Source organism: Diabrotica undecimpunctata, chromosome 4 (genome assembly GCF_040954645.1).
Source record: "Diabrotica undecimpunctata isolate CICGRU chromosome 4, icDiaUnde3, whole genome shotgun sequence".
NCBI lineage: Eukaryota > Metazoa > Arthropoda > Insecta > Coleoptera > Chrysomelidae > Diabrotica > Diabrotica undecimpunctata.
In genome coordinates, this window is record NC_092806.1 from 121,053,477 (window position 1) to 121,078,103 (window position 24,627).

At 31.8% G+C, this 24,627-nt stretch overlaps 1 protein-coding gene across 1 annotated transcript; it reads left to right on the forward strand.

The window, feature by feature from the left end:
• Nucleotides 1–323: 323 nt before the first annotated feature.
• On the forward strand, nt 324–23,862 carry LOC140438381 (microsomal glutathione S-transferase 1-like). Its single transcript, XM_072528063.1, has 3 exons — nt 324–655; nt 22,671–22,747; nt 23,460–23,862. The coding sequence occupies exons 1-3, from the start codon at nt 527–529 to the stop codon at nt 23,716–23,718; spliced, it is 465 nt and encodes a 154-aa protein (XP_072384164.1). The 5' UTR covers nt 324–526; the 3' UTR covers nt 23,719–23,862.
• The last annotated feature ends 765 nt before the right edge of the window (nt 23,863–24,627 follow it).

Consider the following 24,627-nt stretch of genomic DNA (forward strand, 5'->3'; position numbering starts at 1 on the left):
TATTTATGTAGGTCGTTGCTCTAAAATGAATCGTTTTAAAATTATTAGCACGGAAAGTAGAAAAAAAAACGATGTCTTTAGTAATTTTTAAATATTTTATTTTTTTTTTAATATTCCCGACCTATTTGAGAGGGAGGATAGAGTAAATTATTATACCTACTAAAGTTATCACACAACTCTTTCTGCAAAAATCCGAATGCCACCTCTCACATCCAAATTAAAATGTAATCATTTTTCACATATTCGCCCTGATTTAGTTATACTAAACAAAATTCCACATATTTAAATATTAATCTAAAAAAAACTCGCTGCAGTAAACACATAAAAATAAATAAAGCGAATATTCGATCACTTCGTTTAATCGTTCCAAAATAATTTTTAAAGAATATTTCTCATCTCTACCTGTCATTTATTTATGTATAAAATTGCACGTGTCTCGATTCATATTGGAAATTTAAGTGATACAAACAATTGTGGCACATCGGATATTTATATGAAACGGATACTTCATTGGAACTGATATTAAATGGGGACTACTTCAGGGATATTATTTGACAATCATGTTCTACGATGGTACTTCGTTTGTTGTTGTTTTTTAATTTTAAAAATGTCGTTTATGTCGATTTTCACGGCAGTAAAAAGAGTGATACATAAGGTAAGTACCTATTTAATTATTTGGAATAATACCTATCTTTATATCTCTGTACCTTATCTCCTAAAACAAATTTGGATAAGAGTTCAGATCTTTTATTAATAATTTTAGATTTTTTAGATGATTTCCTTAATCAAAGTCTTAAACTATTCTTTTCAGAATGAATAGATGATTTCTATTCATTCATCTAACATTTTTAGATGATTTCCTTAATCAAAGTCTTAAACTATTCTTTTCAGATGTTCTTTTTCTAACATTGTTTCGTTTGTCGTTTTTATTTTCCTGTCAAAGTAGTTCACATTTTCTTTTTCATACCACATGTCTTATTTCCTGTAACTATTCTAATTTACGATCTTTTAAACTTCTGCCGAAGTTCGCAATAGTTTTAATGCTTGCCTATGAGATCTCCACATTCTTTTAAGCAACTTCATTTTGAAGTTATAAATTAAGTGAAGGGGTCAATGCAAAAAGTGCCTTAGTCACAAATTGGTAATTGTGAGATATTAAGGTTTGAAAGGTTATTTTTGATTTTGAAATATTACTAAAAATATTATGATCAAAATGTGTGTTGCGATTTATTCCTTTTGTAAAGGTTCTTCGACTTTCATGAATAAACAAAACATAAAGCTTTGCAATTTTCTAAAAAAAATTTAAATATTTTGTGACTTTTTATTTCGTGGAAAATTAAAGATATATCATAAAAAATAGCGTTTATACTGAAATAATATTTATTATGTGACACCGTAAGAACATAGAACATACAAAATGTAAGAAATGTAAGAACATAAACATTGTATTAATTACACAGCATGCTTGCAGAAAATATTAGAACATGATAGGAAAAAAAGCTATTCATAAACTGCGTCAGCCTCTTGCACCTGATGAAGTTCTTCACTCACAAGGTTATTTTGTTGGATTATACTCCCATTGTGAGACATGGTTTGAGTAAAGAATTCAGTGTCCACTGATATAATGTGTTTGACAAGATGCATTACGTTGTCAAATTTCAACTGTTTAATTTGAAGGTATTCATTCGCATAGGCCAGCGTGGGTTGGCCGCAAACTTTACGGTTTTGACCCACTTTGTAAAGTTTGATTGGTTTCATTGGGCCAGAATAGGTTGCACTGAGCTGTGGTTGCTCATTACGCGAAAATTTGATGCGTCTAGCTTTCGAAATTCCCGGCACAGTTTTTTTTTATATGAGAGTCTAACCATAATTTATAGTTTTTCACTTTTATGCTACGATCGCCTTTTTCCAGACATCCCTTTGACCTCAGCGAATGCTGTACAAATACGACATCAAATGGGTTTTTCTTTCTGCAACCTTTTATCATATTGACATAAACTTCAGGGTTGTCAACTTTGTCGTACTTTAATCTTTGTTTTTCAATCACAGCGAAATCTCGATCGACTGTCATCATATTGTGACCGGGTATTGGATACCAGATTTCTATAGCTTCAAAAATATTATTGGAACAAAGCTGATCCAAAAAGACAAATAAATATCTATTTTTATTCTGGCTGAAGAAGTTGTCGCAAAAAAGTTTCAAATAACGTTGTTCTGGCTTTTGATTTTGCGTAATATAGTCCTGAAGGCAAGAAATAACTTCATTTGGTCCCTTCTGAGCAAAGTGTTCTGCATACATATACATATTGGCTTTTCCTGTCGTTAAGCAACGTATTCCCAAATTATGAATCCACAACTGACGCAAATAGTATTCGCCCGTAATATTCGTTACAGGAACAGGCAAATTTTTTTGATAATCTAAGCAAATTGATAGAACGTAAGGATTATTAGCTTTTGCTTCTTCCGAAATTTTCTTTCGAAACACTTCAGCTTTTCTTATGTGCAGTTCTCTTGCTACCTTGAGAGTTTGTGTCGATGTCTTATCATGTGTCACTTCAGCTTGTTGTAAACGTGTCAGAAATAGAGTGCATTCTTTACAGATTTCTTTTCTTGGGAATCCAAATGATATGTTATATTCTTCTGTAAAAATTTTCCTGAATATTTCGTATGACACTTTTTCATTTTGACTCTTTTCTAAGAAGTTTCGGTAAAGTTTAGCAACAGATAAATGGGAATCCAAATACTTCCGAAGTTTATTATCAGATCTGCTGTAATGAGACTCTCGAGCTGGCAGTTCTTCTATAAATTTTCTAACTGCGGCTAAAGTATCAATTTTTGTTCTATTTGGCCTAGTGTGATGAATACCTCTAGAATCCTTAGGATCTGCATTGTTTTTTTTTAATCTTCCGGCGCAGTTTAGAGCGTTTTATTCCATGTACTGCTAAAAATGCTGACTGACATAGTGTTATCAGTTTTCTGTCAATCTTTATTTCATATAGAAAACTTCGGCTCCTATGTCGTGGATTGATAGATTTTCTTGATCTGTGTCGTTTGACATCCGTAGGACGTACACAACCTTCAAGGTATAAATTTTGTTGTGTAGATGACGTTAAATTGTGATAGGCCTGGAAAATTTGGTTTTGTTGTTCTTCGCTTAATTTTAAGAAGCATTTACAGCGACAGTTTGTTATTTGTCTTCTTTGGTGTTTTCGAGAAAACGACTCCTTACTCTTGATGGTTCTTTTCCATGCATCCTTATAAATCTTTCTTTTCTTGCCCTTCTTTACTTCTGGGTGCTGGGATTCATTGACTTCATACACCACATTTTGGGTAATAATATGTGTACTGATTTGTGTGGAGGATCCAGGGATGTCCATATTTTCTAGACTATGTCCCATCGTAGCACAGGAACTAGAGGTTTTACCCTCCTTTGGAGATCTATTGGTTCTCTGGTTGCTTCTGCATGGAGAAGGGTCATCGACTTCAGAACTATCTTCGTGTTCGCTATTTGGTTCATACTCACTGCATGATGCCGAATAATCTGACCATTCACCATCATCTGAAGTAAAATAATAGTTGTTAAAATATGCGAGGTTAGAATGTAGTTAATAATGCATAACTACAAAATAAATCTTATATCCCTCGTGAAAACGATCAGTAGTACCTGCATTAACAAAATATATTTATTCCACTTTTCTTACCTGCCTTGTTTCTTTTTAAATTATAATTACACACAGGATTCACAGAGACGTAATAAACACACAGTACATAACCTTGTAATAACGTGACTAAGGCACAATTCTGTAAAAAAAGTGACTTAGGCACTTTTTGCATTGACCCCTTCAATTATAAGTTGCTTCCTTTAAATAGAATGCCCTGTATTTTATTACATTATGCGCTTTGTTTTTTTAAGCCAATTCGTTTTGTATCGGTATTCCTTATATATAAATCCAATCAGTTTTTATATCGTAAGTAATGGCAAATATAGGATTTACTAATGATGGTTTTTTTTAAATCTTATTATTTTATTTTATTACGGCGCGGCGACTGTAATAGAATTTTTAAACGGACTTGTCGTGTTTTCGCAAGTTAAAACATAACAACACTTAATTATTTCAACATTTCACAATAATAAAATATCACAAGGTGATATTTTATTATTTTTTCATGTTATTAATTCTGAAAAGTAACCAATAGCATGAAAGAATTATTAATTCTGGATATCATTAAAAATGTTAACTAGATATTCAGTACTCATTTAAGTAGATAATTTACAAAATAAAATTAAGTGTAAAATTAAACAAATACCGTTTTAAATAAAGCGTTCAAAATTAGCACCTTCTACTTCTAAACATTTATGAATTCTTTTCATTAAGTTGTGGCTTATTCCCAACAAAAATAGTAAATTGCATTAAATAGGCACAAAAAATAGCTTCAGAACAATATTTGTTTTTGTTACATGGTAATACAAAAAATTCTTCTACTACTATACATGACTACAGCTCGGATTTATAGGCAACAAAAATTGAAGAAAAAGGCGCTTATATAGGCAAAGATTTTTATTAAAAAAGGCAGGAATATTAACATTTAAGCAAAATATATTCAATAAAGAAATATAACTTATTATTTATTGTACAAAGTGAATTAACGTAATATTAACTTAAGGCAGGTATATTTACACATCATAATCATAACATTAGTATAAATAAACTAGTAACTAAATTGTAAATTAATAATTAAACATTGTAACCACTTAAAATTTTATCATTAATAGAAACAACTAAATGTTTTTCAATATTTTCGGTCTTAACTATGTCTTCGATCACTTAAAATTAATTTGTACATTGAAAACGAACGTTCGACATCGACAGATGTAATTGGAGCATATTTCAGAGCGGATAATAAATCTGGCATAATTTGAAATTCCTCGGAAAATGTCCCATTCAAAACTTTAGCAACATTAGATAAAAACGAAAAACCTTCATTTTTGTCGCAAACATATTTCATTTTTTTTTTAAATTAATTGACCGTTACTTCCAGGTGCCGATTTAATTTTCGTCTTTAAATTATCTATTAATTTTACTGACTCACATAAATTTATCTCTTGTTTTTCTAATAAGGTAATTGTGGTAACTAATAATTTATAATTGTCATTGATATAAGCGAGTTCCTGTTTCAATTTGGGATTTTTTAATATTTTTTTTGCTTCTCGAATGGCTTCGGAAATATCATCATCAAATTCTGACATAACTAATTTTTATTTCATTGCAGTATTCAAAGTAAAAAAAACTGCATCGAGCCAGGTTCCCCACCTTGTAATTACTGGTTTAGGTGGCAAAGGGACACCGGGAAGTCTTTCTTTATATATTTGCACCCTCAACGGAGCCTTTACAAAAACTTTTTTCATAAAATTTATAAAATTATTTACCAACGGAAACAGATTTCCTATTTCTTCAGCAATTCTATTTACCCCGTGAGCTACACAAGTGCAATGAATTAAATTAGGATAAAAAATCTTTAAACTAACAGCAGCTTGTAACATATATGCCGCAGCATCTGAAAGCATTAAAACTATTTTATTCACTGGTATAGCGTTGGGTAAAAAGAGGTTTGTTAAACTATCTTGTATAAATCGACTTATTGTTAAATTGTTTGTTTTTTCCAATTCTTTAACGGCAACTAAATAAGGTTTTCTCGCAAAGTTTTCGTTCAAAATTCCAATCATTAAATTAGCTATATACCTGCTGCATGCATTTGTCGTTTCATCTACGATAATATACAAAAAATTGCCCCCTAACTCCCGCTTAATTTTTGAAATACATTCCACATAACATTTTTCCACAGTATGTTTTCTCAATGTACTCTCGTCCGGTAAGGATTTATTAAGATATTTTTCGAAAAAGCATTTAAAACTAGGGCTATTAACTTTATATAGAGGAATGTTGGATGCAATCATCATCTGGCATAAATCAAATTTAAATGCGTCTTCCTCCTTTTTTTTTTGAACTGCTTAAACTATCCCGCAGAGATATTTGGGCTAACTTAGAGGAATTTAGTTTTTCCAAATTACGTTTATGAAGTGGGGTTCCACAATGCTGGTCAATAAAGTACTCTTTTCTACTTGAAATCTGAGAATTTAAAAAAAATAATTAGAATTCTAAAACCGCTTTAGAATTTAGTTATGTTGTGGCACGAGAAAAATTAAAACTTACCGATTTGCCGCATGGTTTACAAAATGCTCCATCTCCTTCTAGAGAAAGTTCCGAATAAGGTGCGATCCATAGCCTTAATTTAGATGTCATCTTTTCACACAAATGTCTAAAACGTGTTCTTTGCTTTTCGGTATACGCAACAAAACTAAACTAGGATATAGCAATTTGTGACTAAACTCTGATACAGTAACCGACTGTACAACTGATAATAAACTAATAAAGCTAAGAGATTTCCAAATAGTTAACCCTCAAGTCTCGATCAAGTAGATTTTCCTAGAAATCTGTTATATAAACAAACCATTGATATTTTATTTTTGACCCAAAATTTTATTATAAAATGGTTTAGTAATAGAATAATATCATGGGTAGTACCATGAAATTTTAAAAAAGGCACAAATAGGCAGAATTTACGAAAAAAGGCAAAAAGTGCAAAAAACAATAAATTATAATAGGCAAAATAGGCAAAAAAGGCATTTTGCCTATAATCCGAGCTTTATACATGACTATAAAGTCATCTATTTTAAAATGTATAATTGAATGTCTCTAATTATTATTAATTAATACTATCTCCTGTTGTTGCCCACAATGTAGCTTTGAAATAATTGTAAACTGTTTGCCCTTTGTCTGGTATTAGTGTTAGTGTAAATGTATTTAATGTATATAGCATTCATTGAGATGCTGGATAGCAAACATTTTTGACGAAATGTCCCTAAAGATGCTCTGAGAACGAAAATACTTGGACAAGATTTAATAAAAAACTGCTCAATATCTGCCTTTTATTTGTAAATTTAATTAATATGTGTCTGAATTGTTAATATGAATGAGCCTGATAAACTTGAAAGTATTAAAAAAAATTTTGTATTACTATATGAAGGGCGACGGGATCAGACTCACATTTTGTTCATTTTGTACAAATCAAATTTTAAAGTTTTAAGTCGTTTATTTTGGTTCAGAAAAATTAAATACAAAATGTTTAGTTATCAGTTTATTACTATAAGACTTTTTATTACAAAAATAAAAAAATAATAAAAAGGAAAAGACAGTTAAGATTTGATTTCACGTACAGGGTGCTTGCGCATCCGCTTATACGTATTTCGGCCCAATAGGCCTCATCAGAACGGCTTTCGCAAACGCTCTGAACATGAAATAAATCTTTTCTGTCTTAGGAAACAAATCTTACATGGCTTCGTATAGACTCAATGTAGCGACATCTAATAATAAAATCGTAGACTAATTTTAGAAACCAAATTCAAGAATTCCGCTTTAATCTATGCCTTCTAAGAATTGCAAGGCAAAACAGACGTTGATAAAGATGTTAAGAGAGACATGGGAAACCTAAAAATTGCATTCCACAACATATCTCCTCAACTAAGTAAAATTCTTAGCGAATTGGTTTCTGATACATACTCGTACAGAGTATATCGAAATAAAAAGGAAAAGACAGTTAAGATTTGATTTCACGTACAGGGTGCTTGCGCATCCGCTTATACGTATTTCGGCCCAATAGGCCTCATCAGAACGGCTTTCGCAAACGCTCTGAATGTGAAATAAATATTTTCTGTCTTAGGAAGCAACTCTAACATGGCTTCGTATAGACGCAATGTAGCGACATCTGATAACAAAATCGTAGACTAATTTTCGAAAAACAGACATCAAAACCGAAAACCAACGTCGATGGTTATGAGGGAGAAATTATAAGAAACACAGTGCATACCTTTGCAATGATTCATAGCAGCAGACCTACAACGTCAGCTGTTTACAACTGTAAATAATAATCTGTAATAATATTGTTGCTGGAGAGGTAAATCTTCATTGTATACCGAGTGTACCAATCATACTGTGTTTTTTTCTTAAAGTTTTCAACACCCTGTGGAATATTCTAGCATTTGTAAAATACTAAAATTAAAACCCAACTATAGCCTTAGGTTTTCTTAACATTTTGTTTTTTTTTATTGATTCACTTATATTCAAAAATAACAAAGTTAGGTCCTTTAACAACTAGCCATGTTGTTTGTCAATAAATCCTTATTTTCTGCTTAGTTTAATAAACAAGCCTAAAGTGGGCTATGATAAATTAACAATTTGATAAATGTCAAATTATTAACAGTCACAAAGTGACTGGTTTTTTTGTAAAAATTAGTTACTTTATTATTTAAAGTTTCAAATAAAACAGACATAAAAATGTCCAATTTTTAAAATGGTGTGTTAATTTTGAGGGTTTTGTGTATATCTTGTCTAAACCTTTCGAGGAATTCAGGTATATAACTAAATCCAACTAATTACTAAAAGGAAATCCATGTATAGGTAGGTAGAACCTAATTATTGTTCTATTGTATCTAGTTGTTCTTATCTAACCTCATTGCAATTCCTAGTAATCTCTGATTTCTAGTAGTTATGACGTATGGAGAATTCCAAACAAATTATCAATCAATCATTAGCATTCAACAAATTAGTAAACAAATGATCATTATCACTCAATCAAATTATCCGTTGGACTCTTATTTGAATATTATTTAATTTACCGTCCTAAATACCATTATAAATCAATACAAAAATTAGTTAATTTGTAAATAATTTTTAAGTAGATACAACTGATTAGACATTTTAAAAATAAATTATTAAATTAAATGTGTATTAGTTATTCATTCCATAATATTAGTTATATGTCTCAACTCAAAATAAGAAATTGAAAATATAAACTTATAAACAATAATTTTGCAATAAATAATAGGGCTTTTTTCACGTTTAATATCGAAAGTTAAGTTTAAAATAACAAATTAAAGCCAGTTTTTAAAAAAAATTGAACAAAAATCATTGAAAATATAAACGAAATGCAGATAAAAATAATTTTTGTTATGCACCGTGCAATTTTTTATTTATTAATCAGTCCAACACTGTAATTATTTCGACAATTTCGAGGTTGCAGTCGACGGTAGAACGTTTTAGTTTGATTAGTATAATTCCACTTACAATAGAATCTTTCTGCCTTTACGTGAATTTTGACTCCGCCTTCGCGCAGCTTCATGGTCAACAGTACTTGCAAGTACTATAAGAGAGACATGGGGAATCTAAAAATTGCATTCCACAACATATTGATGTCGCTACATTGCGTCTATACGAAGCCATGTTAGAGTTGCTTCCTAAGACAGAAAAGATTTATTTCACATTCAGAGCGTTTGCGAAAGCCGTTCTGATGAGGCCTATTGGGCCGAAATACGTATAAGCGGATGCGTAAGCACCCTGTACGTGAAATCAAATCTTAACTGTGTTTTCCTTTTTATTTCAATGTACTCTATACGAGTACTAGAAACCAATTCGGTAAGAATTTTGCTTAGTTGAGGAGATATGTTGTGGAGTGCAATTTTTAGATTCCCCATGTCTCTCTTAACATCTTTATCAATGTCTGTTTTGCCTTGCAATTCTTAGAAGGCACAGATTAAAGCGGAATTCTTGAATTTGGTTTCGAAAATTAGTCTACGATTTTGAAAAAAAAAATAGTTTGCTAATTATATATGTACTTGAAATTTTCAAATTTGTAATTAAGGAGTTGGACTCTGATCTATTTTGCGCGTTAAATGTCGATTGGTGGATCGTCGGCAAATTCCACATCACTACCTTCATTCGTACCGGCATCGGAAACTAGTTATCGGTAAAAGTAATGCGCTTCAGGGTTTGTCAGGAATTGGGTTAGGTGCAATAAATCGTGCAACTTAGCAGTCTTAATAGGCAGAAGTTCATTATACAGCTTCTTTAGCGGAACAGGTTTCAATTTTCTCTTACGTGCCTGATTTTTTGAGGGAACTACCACGGCTTTAAGATATAGGCCACAATAGTTGTCTTTGTGTAACACAAACCGTGGGTGGTTTTTTCTATTTTTAAAATCCTGATAGGCCTAGTTGCCGTAGGATATTTTGGCACATGAAGATGGGATAAATACTCGGTCCATGTCTGAAAGTTAACTTCATCTGCACAGTTTATTACCTTGAATGGTGATGGTTTAATGCGACAATTCTTTAATACATCTCTTCAGTCGTCCGGTATTTTCGTATACGATTTGGAAATCACAAAACTCATGTCCTTATCACATTCTAGGTAAGAGTGTGCACGAATAGGAAATATCACTTTTACTAGGTCGAATCGATTAAGCTTATGCACTACGTAGTGGAGAAAGCGAATTACGGTAAAATTTTTGTTTTGTCCGCCGCACGAATCACAAAAAATTATTTGATGGCCAAAATGTATGTTTGAGTCCAAAATATGCAAAATAAAATGTTCCAACATCGAACAAACATCATCGGCACCCTTTCGGGCAACACTTTCGTCGTACGTATAAAACACTGAAGTTGCATTTGACAGTACATGAATATTAAATGATATGAAGTTGAGTTGTCGGCGATAGTAAACATCAGATGTTGAGATGTTGGGAGTGAGGAGGTTTTTTTTGGAATCCGTCGTTATGGCTTCCATTGTTTCGTGTTTTCGTGATTCTTTTTTATATTTTTTTTTTCATGGTATAAAACTTTTCTCTTTTCCGTAAATGGATTGTCCTTTCACGCATTAGTGTCTGCAGTGTTGTTGTCAATGATGTTTTGTTTTCTTCATTAGTGCAGTTAGCAATTTTATCCGTCGTAATTGCAATGTTAGCTTTGAAAGTGTCGCAAGAGCTACATGTATCTTTACGTGGGTAGCCGAATGATATGTTGAAATTACTCACAAATATCTCATGAAATGTAGTGTAGCCTATTTTATTATTATTGTGTGATTCATTAAACATTCCATGAAGTTTGGCTGTATTAAGTTCTGCAGGTAAATATATTTGACTCTATCATGCAAAGAATAATGAGATTTCCTACTTTTCAGGGACTGTATAAAGCTCATTACCATTGTTCTTGTTTAATCGGTCAACTTATTATGTATGTTTTCATGACCGCCCGTCCATCTTCTTTAGCACCGCCAAATTCAAGTAAATTTTTCTTTATGGTTTGAACACGGCGATTAGTGATGCCGTGTAAAGAGAAAAGTGCTTTATAGCAAAGATTATCCCATTAGGTATAATCGTGACAAGACCTGTTAAATATTTGTTTTGAGCATTGTAGTCCCCTAACTCATTAAAATGAGAAATTAATCGTTGTCTTTCATTCATCACTCTTTTTGCCGGTTTTTCTTCGATTTTTGACTTCAGCTGGCTGATTATTTCCATTAGATATATCACTATCACTAAGATCACTTGACATTATAAATTTTCTCAAAAACAAACTAATGAAAACTACAAAACAACAGCAGCTCGCTTAGCGATTACAGAATAAAACTGACGCTAAGATGCTACAGATGCAAACAACAATCTACGTTAGTTACAAAGTGGTCGGAATCTGATCGTTATTAGCCGTCAGCGCGAGGAACCTGATCGTTCTTCTCCGCTGGCTTATATATTTCTCCTTTATTAGCTTCTGTACGGTGATGGTTATTGTACAAACGAAACCATGCTTGGGTTCTTTCCAATAAATTCAGACCAAAAATGGAGTCTGATCGTTCTTTCCCGTGGCACTTCATATATCAAAAACAAAAATTGTTTAATTTTTATTTTGAGAACGATTTTCGAAGTGGAAATCGAAACGCCAAAATAAACATTTTAAACTAAAATTGTGGTTTTTTTCAGTAAAAATAGTAAATTTTATTAAAATAATTTTAGTGTAAACTTACACGGATTTTGGAATAGGTAAATAAATAACAATTCAGCTGACTAACTAAAAAATAATATTTTGGTTGATGCTTTGGGTAGGTAGAAGCAGTTGAGAACTCCAAAATCGTAATAAATAGACAAATTTAAATTTCATAACTACAAAATTGGTGTCACTCAACACGGAAAAATGTTAATTATCGTCAAATTTATTTAAAATAATACAAAAGGGTATAAAATTAGTTTAATTTCAAGAAACGATTAAAATCACTTATAGTCAACGACAACGCCCACTTTTTATTGTAGATCTGAAATCAAATTTAAAATCTGCCATTAAAATTGAGAACAGTAAATACTATATATCAAATATGCAAATGAGGTAATTACTATTTTAATGGGAGTAAGCCACAATTGAAGGTTAAAATAACTTTATTTCAATTTCTACTTCGGAAATCGTTCTCAAAATACAAACTTTAATAAATTAAATAACTTTTGGTTTCTGTTACTTGGTGAAATGTTCTTCTAATAATTTAATTTTATCTGATACATTTATATAGACAATTCAGACATATATTATATTATATTTTAAAGAGGACGACTTTAAAATGATATTGCCAATATTGCTGAATTGCTTTCCTGGAATGACTTCATTGTAAAGTTCATTCGATTACATGAAATCAATTTTAACTTGAGAATATCCGCCAGAAAAAACATAGCATGTGATTCGTGTTTAAAAAGACAAATACATGCCATGATGACAGTAAAATTCATCTTTTAGTAATTCCATAGTAAATAATAAGAAAAAAAACTAGGAAAAAATCTCATAATACTATCCCGACATGGTAAGTATTTTATCTTATATTTAGTTTACTCTCAATAAACACCAATTTGTTATTATATAATAGTCTCCCGTTTTTTGGGGAGACAAAAAACGGGAGACAATTTGTTATTATAACGTTGTTATTTATACTGTGACCAAACTCTGATATTATATTATTATGTTATTTAAAAACATAATACTAATGGTGGTATTTTAATTTTACTAACTTTCTCTTTTAATATGGGTAACTAGATCCTACTACATTCTGCCATTGATTATAAACCACACCCTAGATAGCTCACCTCGTGGTAACCGAAAGACGTATCAACAACTAGATGGCGCCATTCGAAAACCGAGATTTCTCATTCTCTCTCTGACTTGCGAGGAGATAGGAGTAGTGTCAGGGCCGAACTTACCCTATAGGTGTATTATCTGTGATTAGTGTTGTGAGAAGTTATAGCGGAATTTTATCAAAAAAAGGATTTTAAATAAAATGGCCTCTGTAACGCATAAGTGTGTTTACGCGGGATGTTTTGAAAGAACCGATGGAAGAAATAATAATATATCTTTCTTTAAATTTCCCCTAAAAGACGTAGAGCGTACAAAAATTTGGGGCAAAGAGGTGTAAGTGGGCGGAGTTTAACACTGAATTCGTTTTTACCTTAGAGTGAGGTATCTATGTGTGGTTTATAATCAATGATTCTGTCGACGAATTTGCTACACAAATGGTCTCATTTAACATAATTAGAGCCGCTTCTTTAATTCTTCTCTTTTTACCATCTGTTTCTTTTAGGATTATTATAGAATCGTTCCATTAAACCCTATGTTCATTTTCTCATGCGTGTTTACATGTTTGAGATCTATCAAATTCTCCATTTTTAATATAAGATTAATGTTCAGCTATTCTAAAATTTAATGGCCTTGACGTTTCACCTAAATAAAACTGATCGCATTCACAAGGTATTTTATAACTACAATTCTTTATTCTTTTTTGTTCATTGTAGGTTTTGTTTTAAATAAAATAGATCTCCATGTGTTTGTTGTTTTGAATGTTGTTGAAGTGTTGAATTTATTTCCTATCTTTTTAAGTTTTTCTCATAATCGTTTTATGTATGGTATTATTATTTTCCTCATATTATTCCTGCTGTGGAATCACCATCTAAGTTGTTCTGTTCTATTCAGTCGATTGTTGAAAATTCCTTATTTATAAACATTAAAGTATAATCATTTTTTTTATAAAACAAATGTTAACAAATGTTTTTCCTCTAAGAACGAATTTTCTTTAGAAGAAGTAATTTTGGTTCTATCGTATAATGATTTAATGATTCCATTTTCAATATTGATATTGCAATTTGATTTGTAATTTAAATAAAAACCACTTCGACCTATTTGTAGTACCATGAATTCTCCTTGTAGTAAACTGTGAACTGTGAACAAAATTTTTATTAAATATTATACAACCATTTGCAAATAAAAATGCCACATTTATAAAAAATACACAACATTTTTTAAATATTAAATTATTAAATATTGAATTTAATTCAAATATTATTTTAAATGTTTTGACATAAATATGTAGTTTATTTACAAATGTTACAATAGATATGACTTTGAATATAATCAAGACAAAATTAGTGAGAGATGATACATTGGCAACTAGAACAAGACTAAATACATTAGCTATATTGGAGATATTGATATTATGTACTGATAATATCTATTTTCAACTAAATAATGAATTCTATACACAAAATTTGGTCTAACAATGGGCTCTAGTTTATCTCCATTATTAGCCGATATATTTATGAAAGATTGTGAAACAAGTATTGTTTCTAAACAAAGCTTAAAACCCACAGTATGGTGGAGATATGTAGATAATGCATTCTCAATATGGCCTCATGGATCAGATTTGTTGGACACATTCCTGAATGATATAAACGATAAAGAAGAGAAAATAACATTTACCATGGAAAAAGTAATAATAACACATTACCTTTTCTGGATGTTTTAATCTCTAAGAACGATACTGTATATGAGACTCAGGTGTATAGAAAACCAACACACACCAACAAATATTTAAATTACAAATCAAATCACAATATCAATATTAAAAAGGAAATCATTAAATCCTTATGCAATAAAGCCAAAATTACTTATTCCAACGAAAATTCGTTCGTAGAGGACAAATATTTGTTAACATCTGTTTTGTTAAAAAAATATTATCCTTTCTCGTTTATAAATAAGGAATTTTCAACAATCGACTGAATAGAACAGAACAACTTAGAACGAGATCCTACAGCATACATAAGGAATAATACGAGAAAAATAACAGTACCATACATATAAGAAAAACTTTAAAAGATAGGAAATAAATTTAACATTTCAACAACATTCAAGATGACAAACACATTGAGTTCTATTTTATTTAAAACAAAACCTAACAATGAACAAGAAAGAACAAAGAACTGTATTTATAAAATATCTTCTGAAGGCGATCAGTTTTATTTAGGTGAAACATCAAGGCCATTAAATGTTAGAATAAGTGAACATCAATCTTATATTAAAAATAGAGAATTGAATAGATCTCAAATGTCTAAACGCCCATGGGAAAATGAACATAGGGTTCAATGAAATGATTCAAGTATAGTCCTAGAAGAAACAGATGGTAAAATGAGAAAAATCAAAAAAGGCTCTAATAATGCTAAATGCCAAGTTCCTCGGCAGAATGCAGTATGATCTGGTTACCCATATTCAAAGAGGAAGTTAATAAAAGGAAAATACCACTATTAGTAAGTCACTAACATATCGATGATACATCATTCATGTTTTTTAAATAACATACATATAAAATCAGAGTTTGGTGTTTATTGAGAGTCAACTAAATGTAAAACCAAATATTTACCATGTCGGGATAGTATTTTGAAGTTTTTCTCATGATTTACTATGGAATCACTAACAGGAGAATTTTATTGTCATTATGGCAAATGGTTGCCTTTTTAAAGACGAATCACATGCTACGATTTTTTCTGACAGATATTCTTAAATTAAACGCAAGTCTTCCCAAGAACGCAACTCAGCAATATTGGCAATATTATTTTAAAGTCGTCTACTTTAAAATGTATAATGTATGTCTGAATTGTCAATATAAATTAGTCAGATAAAATTAAATTATTAGAAGAATTTTTCACCAAGTAACAAAAAACAAAACGTGTTTAATTTATTAATATTTGTATTTTGAGAACGATTTCAAAAGTAGAAATTGAAACGTCAATAATTTAATTTGAATCTTTAATTGTGGCATCAATTGTGGCTTCAATTCCCATTAAAATAGTAATTACTTTAAAATGCCACAAGAAAATAGCTTTATAAAAATGAAAATGAGGATTAAGGACTTAGTATGCAATTTTTTTTTAATTAAAATATTGGAAATTTGGAGACATCGGCAAGTTTGTGGCAAGTACTGCTAACATTCTTCTTCTTCGAGTGCCCTGTCCGTTGCGAACGTTGGCTATTAACATAGCAATTCTGATCTTGTTTGCGGCGCTTCTGAATAGTTCGACCGATGTGAGCCCGAACCACTTCCTCAGATTTTGGAGCCACGAGTGTCTTCTCCTGCCTGGCCCTCGCTTACTGTCTATTTTTCCCTGGACAATCAATTGCAGTAGACGGTACTTATCGTGTCTGAATATGTGGCCTAGATATTCAAGCTTTCTTTGTTTAATTGTATTTACGATTTCTTTCTCCTTTCCGATTCTTTGGATTACCTCTATGTTGGTGACATGTTCGGTCCAGGATATACGAAGAATGCGTCGGTACACCCACATTTCGAATGCTTCTAGTTTTCTCGTGAGCGTCTCCGTCAGCGTCCAGGCCTCCATACCATACAGTAAGATCGGAAAAATGTAGCATTTAACTAGACGTAGTTTTAGGGGAAGAGACAAATCACTGCTTATGAGGAGCTTTTTCATATTGCTAAATACTGCTCTAGCTCGTTCTATTCTCGCCTTAATTTCTGTGGCCTGTTCCCATTTTGCATTTACGTTGGTGCCAAGGTACACATAAGATTCTACATGGTCAATTAGTATGTTACTTATCCGTAACTGTCGAGCAGGCTGTTGCTTCCTGCTTATCAGCATCCACTTTGTCTTCTTGAAGTTGAGGCTCAGGCCGTATTCCTCACTAACTGAATAAACTCTTTCCATTACCTGCTGTAATTCGTCTATGGTACTGGCAAGGATCACCGTGTCGTCGGCATATCTTACTACGTAACATAGGTTTTAAAATTAAAAAAGGGGATAACAGAACAGCGCTTTATGAAAAATTTTCTGTTACACAGAAGAGAATTGAGTTTTTCAGAAAATATGCTAAATAAATATACTAAATTTTAGGAAATATGAACGACTTTGATATATTTGGACGAAACATAGATAATGTCTAAGCGTGAAACCAAGAGAATATGGCAAGATAATAACGTAATATCCATCAAGCATATATTTTCAGAAATTTTACAGAAACAAACTGAATATATCAATAAAAAATTTATTAAGTACATGAAAATGTAAAATGTATGTAATAATATACTTGCATGAACTTATTGCAATGACAACTTAGATCTTTTTATTTTTTTTTAATTTTTTTTACCTTTTTTTTTTTAATTTAATACATACTTTAGTAATAATTAAATAATTTGTAAGTTAGGAGATATTGAATATAAGATATTCTTCTTCTTGATGTGCCTATCCGTTACGAATGTTGGCGATCATCATGGCAATATTTATCTTATCTGCAGCAGCGCGGAAAAGCTGCACAGATGTTGTATTGAACTAGATTCTGAGGTTCTTTAACCAAGATGATCTTCTTCCTGGACCTCGTTTTCCAAATATTTTTCCTTGCAGAATGGCTTGAAGGAGAGCATATCTGGATTAATTTCGCATAATATGTCCGAAGAATTGTAACTTTCGAGATTTGATGGTGGTCAGTACCTCTCGGTTCTTATTCATTCTTCTGAGGACCTCCTTATTTGTGACTCGGTCAGTCCACGGGATCTTAAGTATTCTCCGATATAGCCACATCTCAAATGCTTTAAGTTTTCTGCATATATCTTCGTTCAAGGTCCATGATTCAACACCATAAAAAGGTCAAAGAAGACGTAGCATCGCAGCATATTTTTGTATCAAGAAAGAAGTTGTGACTCTTGAAGAAGGCCCCCATACGATTGAAGGTGGATCTTGCTTTTCCGATGCCTGCTCTAATCTCCTGGTTGTTGGTTCATTCTTCATTTATTATAGTGCCGAGGTAGTTGTATTGCGTCACTCTTTCTACAGGGGATTGGTTGACGTAGAGTTGACCTTCTGTTATCCTTTTCTTGCTAATTATCATAAGCTTTGTCTTATTAACGTTTATATTGAGTCCATATTGTTGACTGTAATACGTGATTTTGTTTATAAGAACTTTTAGGTCTTCTAAGTTGTCCGCAAATACTATGGTGTCATCTGCATATCTGATGTTGTTTAGCCGGTAACCATTTAGTAGAATACCTTTTTCAGTTTCGTGCAAAGCTTCAATAAATATTCTTTCAGAGTACAGATTAAAGATTAGAGGAGACAAAATACAGCCTTGTCTCACTCCACACACGATTTTCACATAGTCGGTGTGTTCACCTTCAACTCTGAGATTTGCTGTCTGATTCCAGTAAAGGTTTCTAATTATTTTCAGATCTTGGTTGTTAATTCCTGCTTCTTTTAGTATTTGCATCATCTTGGCGTGCTGTACTCGATCAAACGCTTTCTCGTAATCAACCAGAATCGTATACGTCGCAGTTGACGTTTCTGCATATCTGGAATAAGACTTGTACTGAGAACAAAGCCTCTCTAGTACCAACAGCATTTGTGAACCCAAACTGGTTGGGGGAAACTTGACTTTCACAAAGCTTGTAGATTCTCTTATGAATTATCTTTAGGAACAATTTTAGGAGATGACTCATGAGGTTTATAGTACGGTAATCTTCGCATTTTTTTGGCTCTTGATTTTTTTAGAAGTGCAATAAACTCAGATTTCAGCGATTCTGTTGGTATTTCCCCAGATTTGTATATGTTTTTAAATACCTTTGCGATTATTTCTATTGATTCGTTGTCCATTAGTTTGAGTAGTTCTGCTTGTATATTATCAGGGCTTAGCGCTTTGCAATTTTTTAACTGTGTTATTGTGGAATAAACTTCCTGCTGTAATATTCTTTGTCCATCATTTACCTCTTTTTCTAGCTCAAAGGTGTTATCTCTTTGGTCTTCAAATAGTTTTTCTAGATATTCATTTCACGTTTTTATTTTACTTTGTTTGTCCAAGATAATGTTCCCGCCAGAATCAGTTATATTTCCTTTCTGTCTTCGTTTTAGTCCTCCTATGAGTTCTTCAACTTTCCTATGTACATTGTAACTATCGTACTTTTACTGTAGAGTCTCAATTTCTTCGCATGTTTCCCTTGCTTCTTTTTCTTTCGCTTCTCTGATTTTCGTTCTTATTATATATATTTATGGTTTTATATTTGTCATTTTTGCCTTCTCTTCTCCCGTCCATTAGTTTCAAGATCTCATCTGTCATCCATGATTTTTCTTTATTAATCTATCTGTCTTTAAGTGTTTATCCTTTACATTTTGCACTATTTCTGTAATATGTGTGGTCGTTTGTTCTTCATTCGATTCGTCTCTAATTGCAGCCACTTGCTCGTTTAACGTGGCTTGGACTCTCATCCTCCTACGTAGGTCGTATGATTGCGCTTTGCTTTTCTGCACTGTTTTGAGTTTGACTAGAAATACTCCCACCAGTGGAACGGGGTCTGTCTCCAAGTCTGCTCCAGGATAAGTCTTGACAGATGTAAAGCTGTTTTGGAATCTTTTATTTACTAAAATGTAGTCTATTTGATTCCTAATAATTCTCCTGGGTCTGTCTTGAGGGGATTTCCACGTGTACAGCTTGCGAGGTAGTAATTGGAAGAATGTGTTAGTGACAACAAGTCTGAGTCTTTTGTGAATTTTTCTAAGAGGTCTTCTCTCTCGTTTCTGGCTCAAAGTCCATGTGAACTTCTGTTTATAAACATTGTCAAAGTCCTTTGGATGTTTCTTTTTAATGTGTAATGTTAACACATCTTTACGCGAAAAGTTCTTATTACATAAAGAACAAGTATTGATCATAACTGGTATAGGTACTTCCCTTTTTAGCATCAACACACAAGGAATTGTTAAGATTCTGATAATATAATCGACAAAAATCAACTATGACTTGGGACGATATAAATGTAGTTATGTTTCCAAAATACCACACTTTTCACTGCATTTACAGCTGTCAGATTGAATCGCGAATCAGACCGCACATGCGCAAAGCAAATGATGTAAATCTTAATTGTGAGGGGTGTCAACGCAGACTCAAGTCCGGTAGACACAAACACCGCCCCTATTCTAATTTAAATATCAGCAGCATTTAGGTTCACTGATCGATTTGGCAACGTTTGGTACTACAGGTATACCAGTGAGCGTTAAAGGGTTAAATACTTCAGAGCAATTATCGTACATTTTTACTTTACATGTGACTTTTAAAGTTCATTCGTTTACCAAATTCCCATCAGTAAACATGGGCACGTGTTGATATTCGCCATCTCATTCGTCAAGAGGCTATTAAATATAATTTATTACCTTAAGCGAGACAGATTCTCATGTTACAGCTCTCAACTTGCCAGCATTTTAAATTCAAATTGTATCGTGTTGATTTTTAAGTTAATATATTGTGTTATATTTATGTTATAGTTATTGTTAAGTTATTTACTGGTCGTATTATTTTTTAGAGTTTAGTTTAATTGTGATATAATGATTAAATTTTAAGAAATTCTTACACTAACAGTTTCAAAAGTAAATATTTTTAAAAATCATATGATACATAGGTCGTACATCAGTACGACCCTGTTTGGCTTACACGTGGTTCTATTGACGATTGGGAATTTGTAAAATGAATAGGGTTTAACATTATCATATTTACTAATCGTATTTAATTGATAGGAATTATGGTATGTTATACGCTGCGTTCAAATCTATGAACAGGTAAAAAGTATGGATATTAAATTACCTGTTTTTCTACTTCAAATTATAATGGAGAAATGTAATACGAAGAAGCTACCAAGTAAAAGGTGAAAGGAGGCATCTATGTTTAGAAAGTCAAATTAGATTTTTGGAACAGATGATATTGAACTCAACAATTTCATAAAATTCGCTAACCTCTAGTTACGCAATACGATGTAAACTATATACACTCATGGACAAAAATATCGAATATTTTGGAATTTTCAAATTTTTGTTTTTTCAAAATAAATTCTGGTCAATCAAGTCGTTTATTGTAAAATAGAGTTTATTTTAACAATGTTTAATGAACAATTTTTAGTTTTTATGCGGAGAAAATTGTGAAGAAAATAAATGTTTAATATTATGTAAATAAGGTTATTTTATTCCAAACTTAAATGATAATTTAAATTGCTTAAACAAGTCGTTTTAACTAAAATAAGTGCATGATCAGTAATGAGTATTCCCCCCTCTAGCTCTTATTACTGCTTGCATCTTTCTCAGCATGCTTGGAAGTAAATTTTGGACATATCCTTGGGAAATTGCATTCCATTCATCCTGTGCAGCAAGTCGAAGCTGCTCTATCGTATTTGGAACGGGATTTCTTTGTCGTATGCTGCGTTTTAGGTGATCCTATATGTGCTCTATTGGATTTAAATCCGGGCTAAACGGTGGCCAATCCAATCTTCAAATTTGGAACTCATCAAAATAATTACTCATTATGGCAGCGGCATGTGGTCGAGCATTATCGTGCATTAATGTGAATCTTTCATATCCAATGTAACCAACATATGACAAAACATGATCTTGCAGGATATTTTAAACGTAAGAATCACCAGTTATCCGTCCAATCACTTCCACAAGTGCGGTACGTACCTCCCAACTAATACCTTCCCAAAGAATTATGCTATCAACTCCAAAACTAACGGTCTGATCGAGACTGCAGCTGGCGAATCGTTCTCCAACTCTTCTGTAGACGAAGTTTTGACCATCTGGCTTCCATAATAGGATTCTGGTCTCATCAGTAAAAAGAACGTTTTTCCAGTTGTCGATATTCGACTAAATATGTGTTCTTGCAAATTCCAAACGACGAGCTTTATGATTTTGGAGAAGACGTGGAACTTTGGCGGGCGTCTGGGCTTTAAGTCTGCTTCTTTTGATCTTCGTCTAACTGTTTGTGAACTTACATTAACTTGTCTAACATTTAATAGCTCCTTTCTGAGGTGTATCGATGTCAATGAACGATTTCGTGTAGAAATAAGAACCAAAAAACGGTCATCAAGTGCGGTTGTACACCTTGGGCGTCCTTGACCATGCCTTCGTACAAAATTTCCTGTTTCGCGGTACCTTTTTAGAGTATTCGAAACTATAGATTCAGTTCTGCTGAGACCTCGTGCGATACCTTTTTGTGCATATCCTTCCTCGTACAAAATTACAATATGTGCTACTTGGACTTGGTGGTAATAATTGGTGGAATTCTTGTTTTAAACCTAGTTAAATCAAAACAATATTTACTTAAACTTAATAAATTAAACTAAAAATAACCGATTAGTATGATTCTTCCTTTACGTGAAGAAGGATTTTTATGATAAAATGTACGAATGATACTAACCACTGAATAAACGTCAAAATAAACATCAAAATATTTTAAAACAGTTGAGTACATCAGCCTACTATATAAGTATTATCAGTAATCTAAAATTATTTTGAAATAATAGTGACTACAAAAAAAAATTGGAAAATTCCAAAATATTCGATATTTTTGTCCATGAGTGTATATTTAATAATTATTTGCTTTGTTTAATTTATTTATTTAAGTTATTAACCATCAAAATTATTTACTAATTAATTTTTTATAGGCTTTTGCAAATCCCGAAGACTCAAAACAAATGAAAATAGATCCACAAGTAAATGAAAATGTGGAGAGGGTAAGAAGGTAGGTACATATAACTTTTAATATTATTCTTCAAGTGCTGTAAATTTTTTTAATGAACGTTATCTATCACATTGACGATAATCAAGTTATTAAATTCTACCTAGAAAACAGAATCAGTGGTTTATAATTATAACTCACTATCTTTTTTTCTATCTCTAAGGTTTTTAACACACCTTTTTTTGATGATAAAACAAATCTAAATAGAGCTTGTAGACTACTCAGAAGGAAATTGATCCAACAGAGAGAATGAAATTGATAATTTAATTATATAAAAACCTCTCATCTGCAAATGATTTGTGGAAACTAACGAAAAAAACTTAAATATAACAAAGGGCAAAAGCTTAAAGATATAAACAGACGGAAATATAAATCTTAACTGAAACAATTAAGAACAAGACGTAGGTACTTAATATCTATTGATAGTGTTTTATGCCTAAAAAGATTATGTGAGTACCCGCATTATTTATTTATTAAAATTACTGCAATTTTTTATATAAAAGGTTTCAAATTATTTTAAAATTCTTCGCTACTGGTTACATTAAGTTGGGATTGTCAGCTACGTCATAAAAGTTGTGATATCAATAATTTTTAAAACATTTTCGGTGGAGACAAATACTAGTGTAAAAATCAAAGTTGCCTGAATTCGTTGTTATTGTTTTGTTTTTACTTTGGCTCTTAAGGAAGATTCATAACATTGTTTAATTATTTTTAGGGCACATTTAAATGATCTGGAAAACATCCCACTCTTTTTCGTCGCTGGGTTAATATACACTTTTGCAAATCCTGGAGAAACAGCAGCCAAGGTGCTATTTGTAGTATATGTAGTCACGAGATATTTACATACTATCGTATACGCTGTTGTTCCTATTCCTCAACCAGCTAGAGCTCTATGTTGGAGTACAGGATATATTATTAATATATACATGGCGATGTACAGCTTGGTACATTTTCTAAAATCAAGTTCAGTTTGATCTTTCTAATCTTGATTAACTGTATTAGTCCAATAAGACTATAAGTGTTACAGAAAAAATTAACATATTATAAAAATTTTAGGCTAGAAATTATTTTAATTAAATTAAATTAGTTATAGATTAAATATATTTTTGCAAAAATGATTTTATTTTAATTTGTTTTTAAAACTTAACTTATTTCTAAATAATTTGTTTCCAAAACAATTCTGTATGCAATGGCTTGGATGATTCCACAATTTGAGTTTCTACAACTTCTGGAAGCAGTTGTTAAAAATTGACAGTTGTTACAATTGGCATCAGAATTAGGATGAACTCGTGTTCGAAGGTAAGAAAACAACTTGAAAGAAAACTTACATAAACTGTAAGTGTTGCTTAAACATCGGCTTTATCGAGATATTTGAACAAGGAAAAGAGTATTATTAGTCCATTGTCAATAAGAGAAACAAATTATTAATAAGGTTATTAATAAGGTAATAAGTAAAATAAGGTTATTAGTGGATTCTCGTAACGTTTTTATGTGTAAATATAAGTGTAAATATCCTCCGTATCAATTATACGGGGCCCCGGCACACAAGGCTTCCCGACCTATAGTTCCTCACGACCTACAGAGACCTCTGACAGGTCTAAACAAAAATTCAATTTAAAAAAATTGAAAAAATTGTTAAACAATTTCACTATTAAGTTTTACAACAGCAATAAAATTGTTAGCCGCTTTTGTGAGGTGCTTAATTCCAATACAAAGACTAATTTGACTGCTGCCATAATATTCTTACTCGATTTGGTTAGGACGACTATACACAGAAATGAGAACGCCTCATAGATTTATTTCAGAGGATGTCTAAATTCTGACAAAAAACTATACCAAGCAGTCCTTTTAGCCTGAGTCATTAGTGGTTGTTTTCTTGCCCT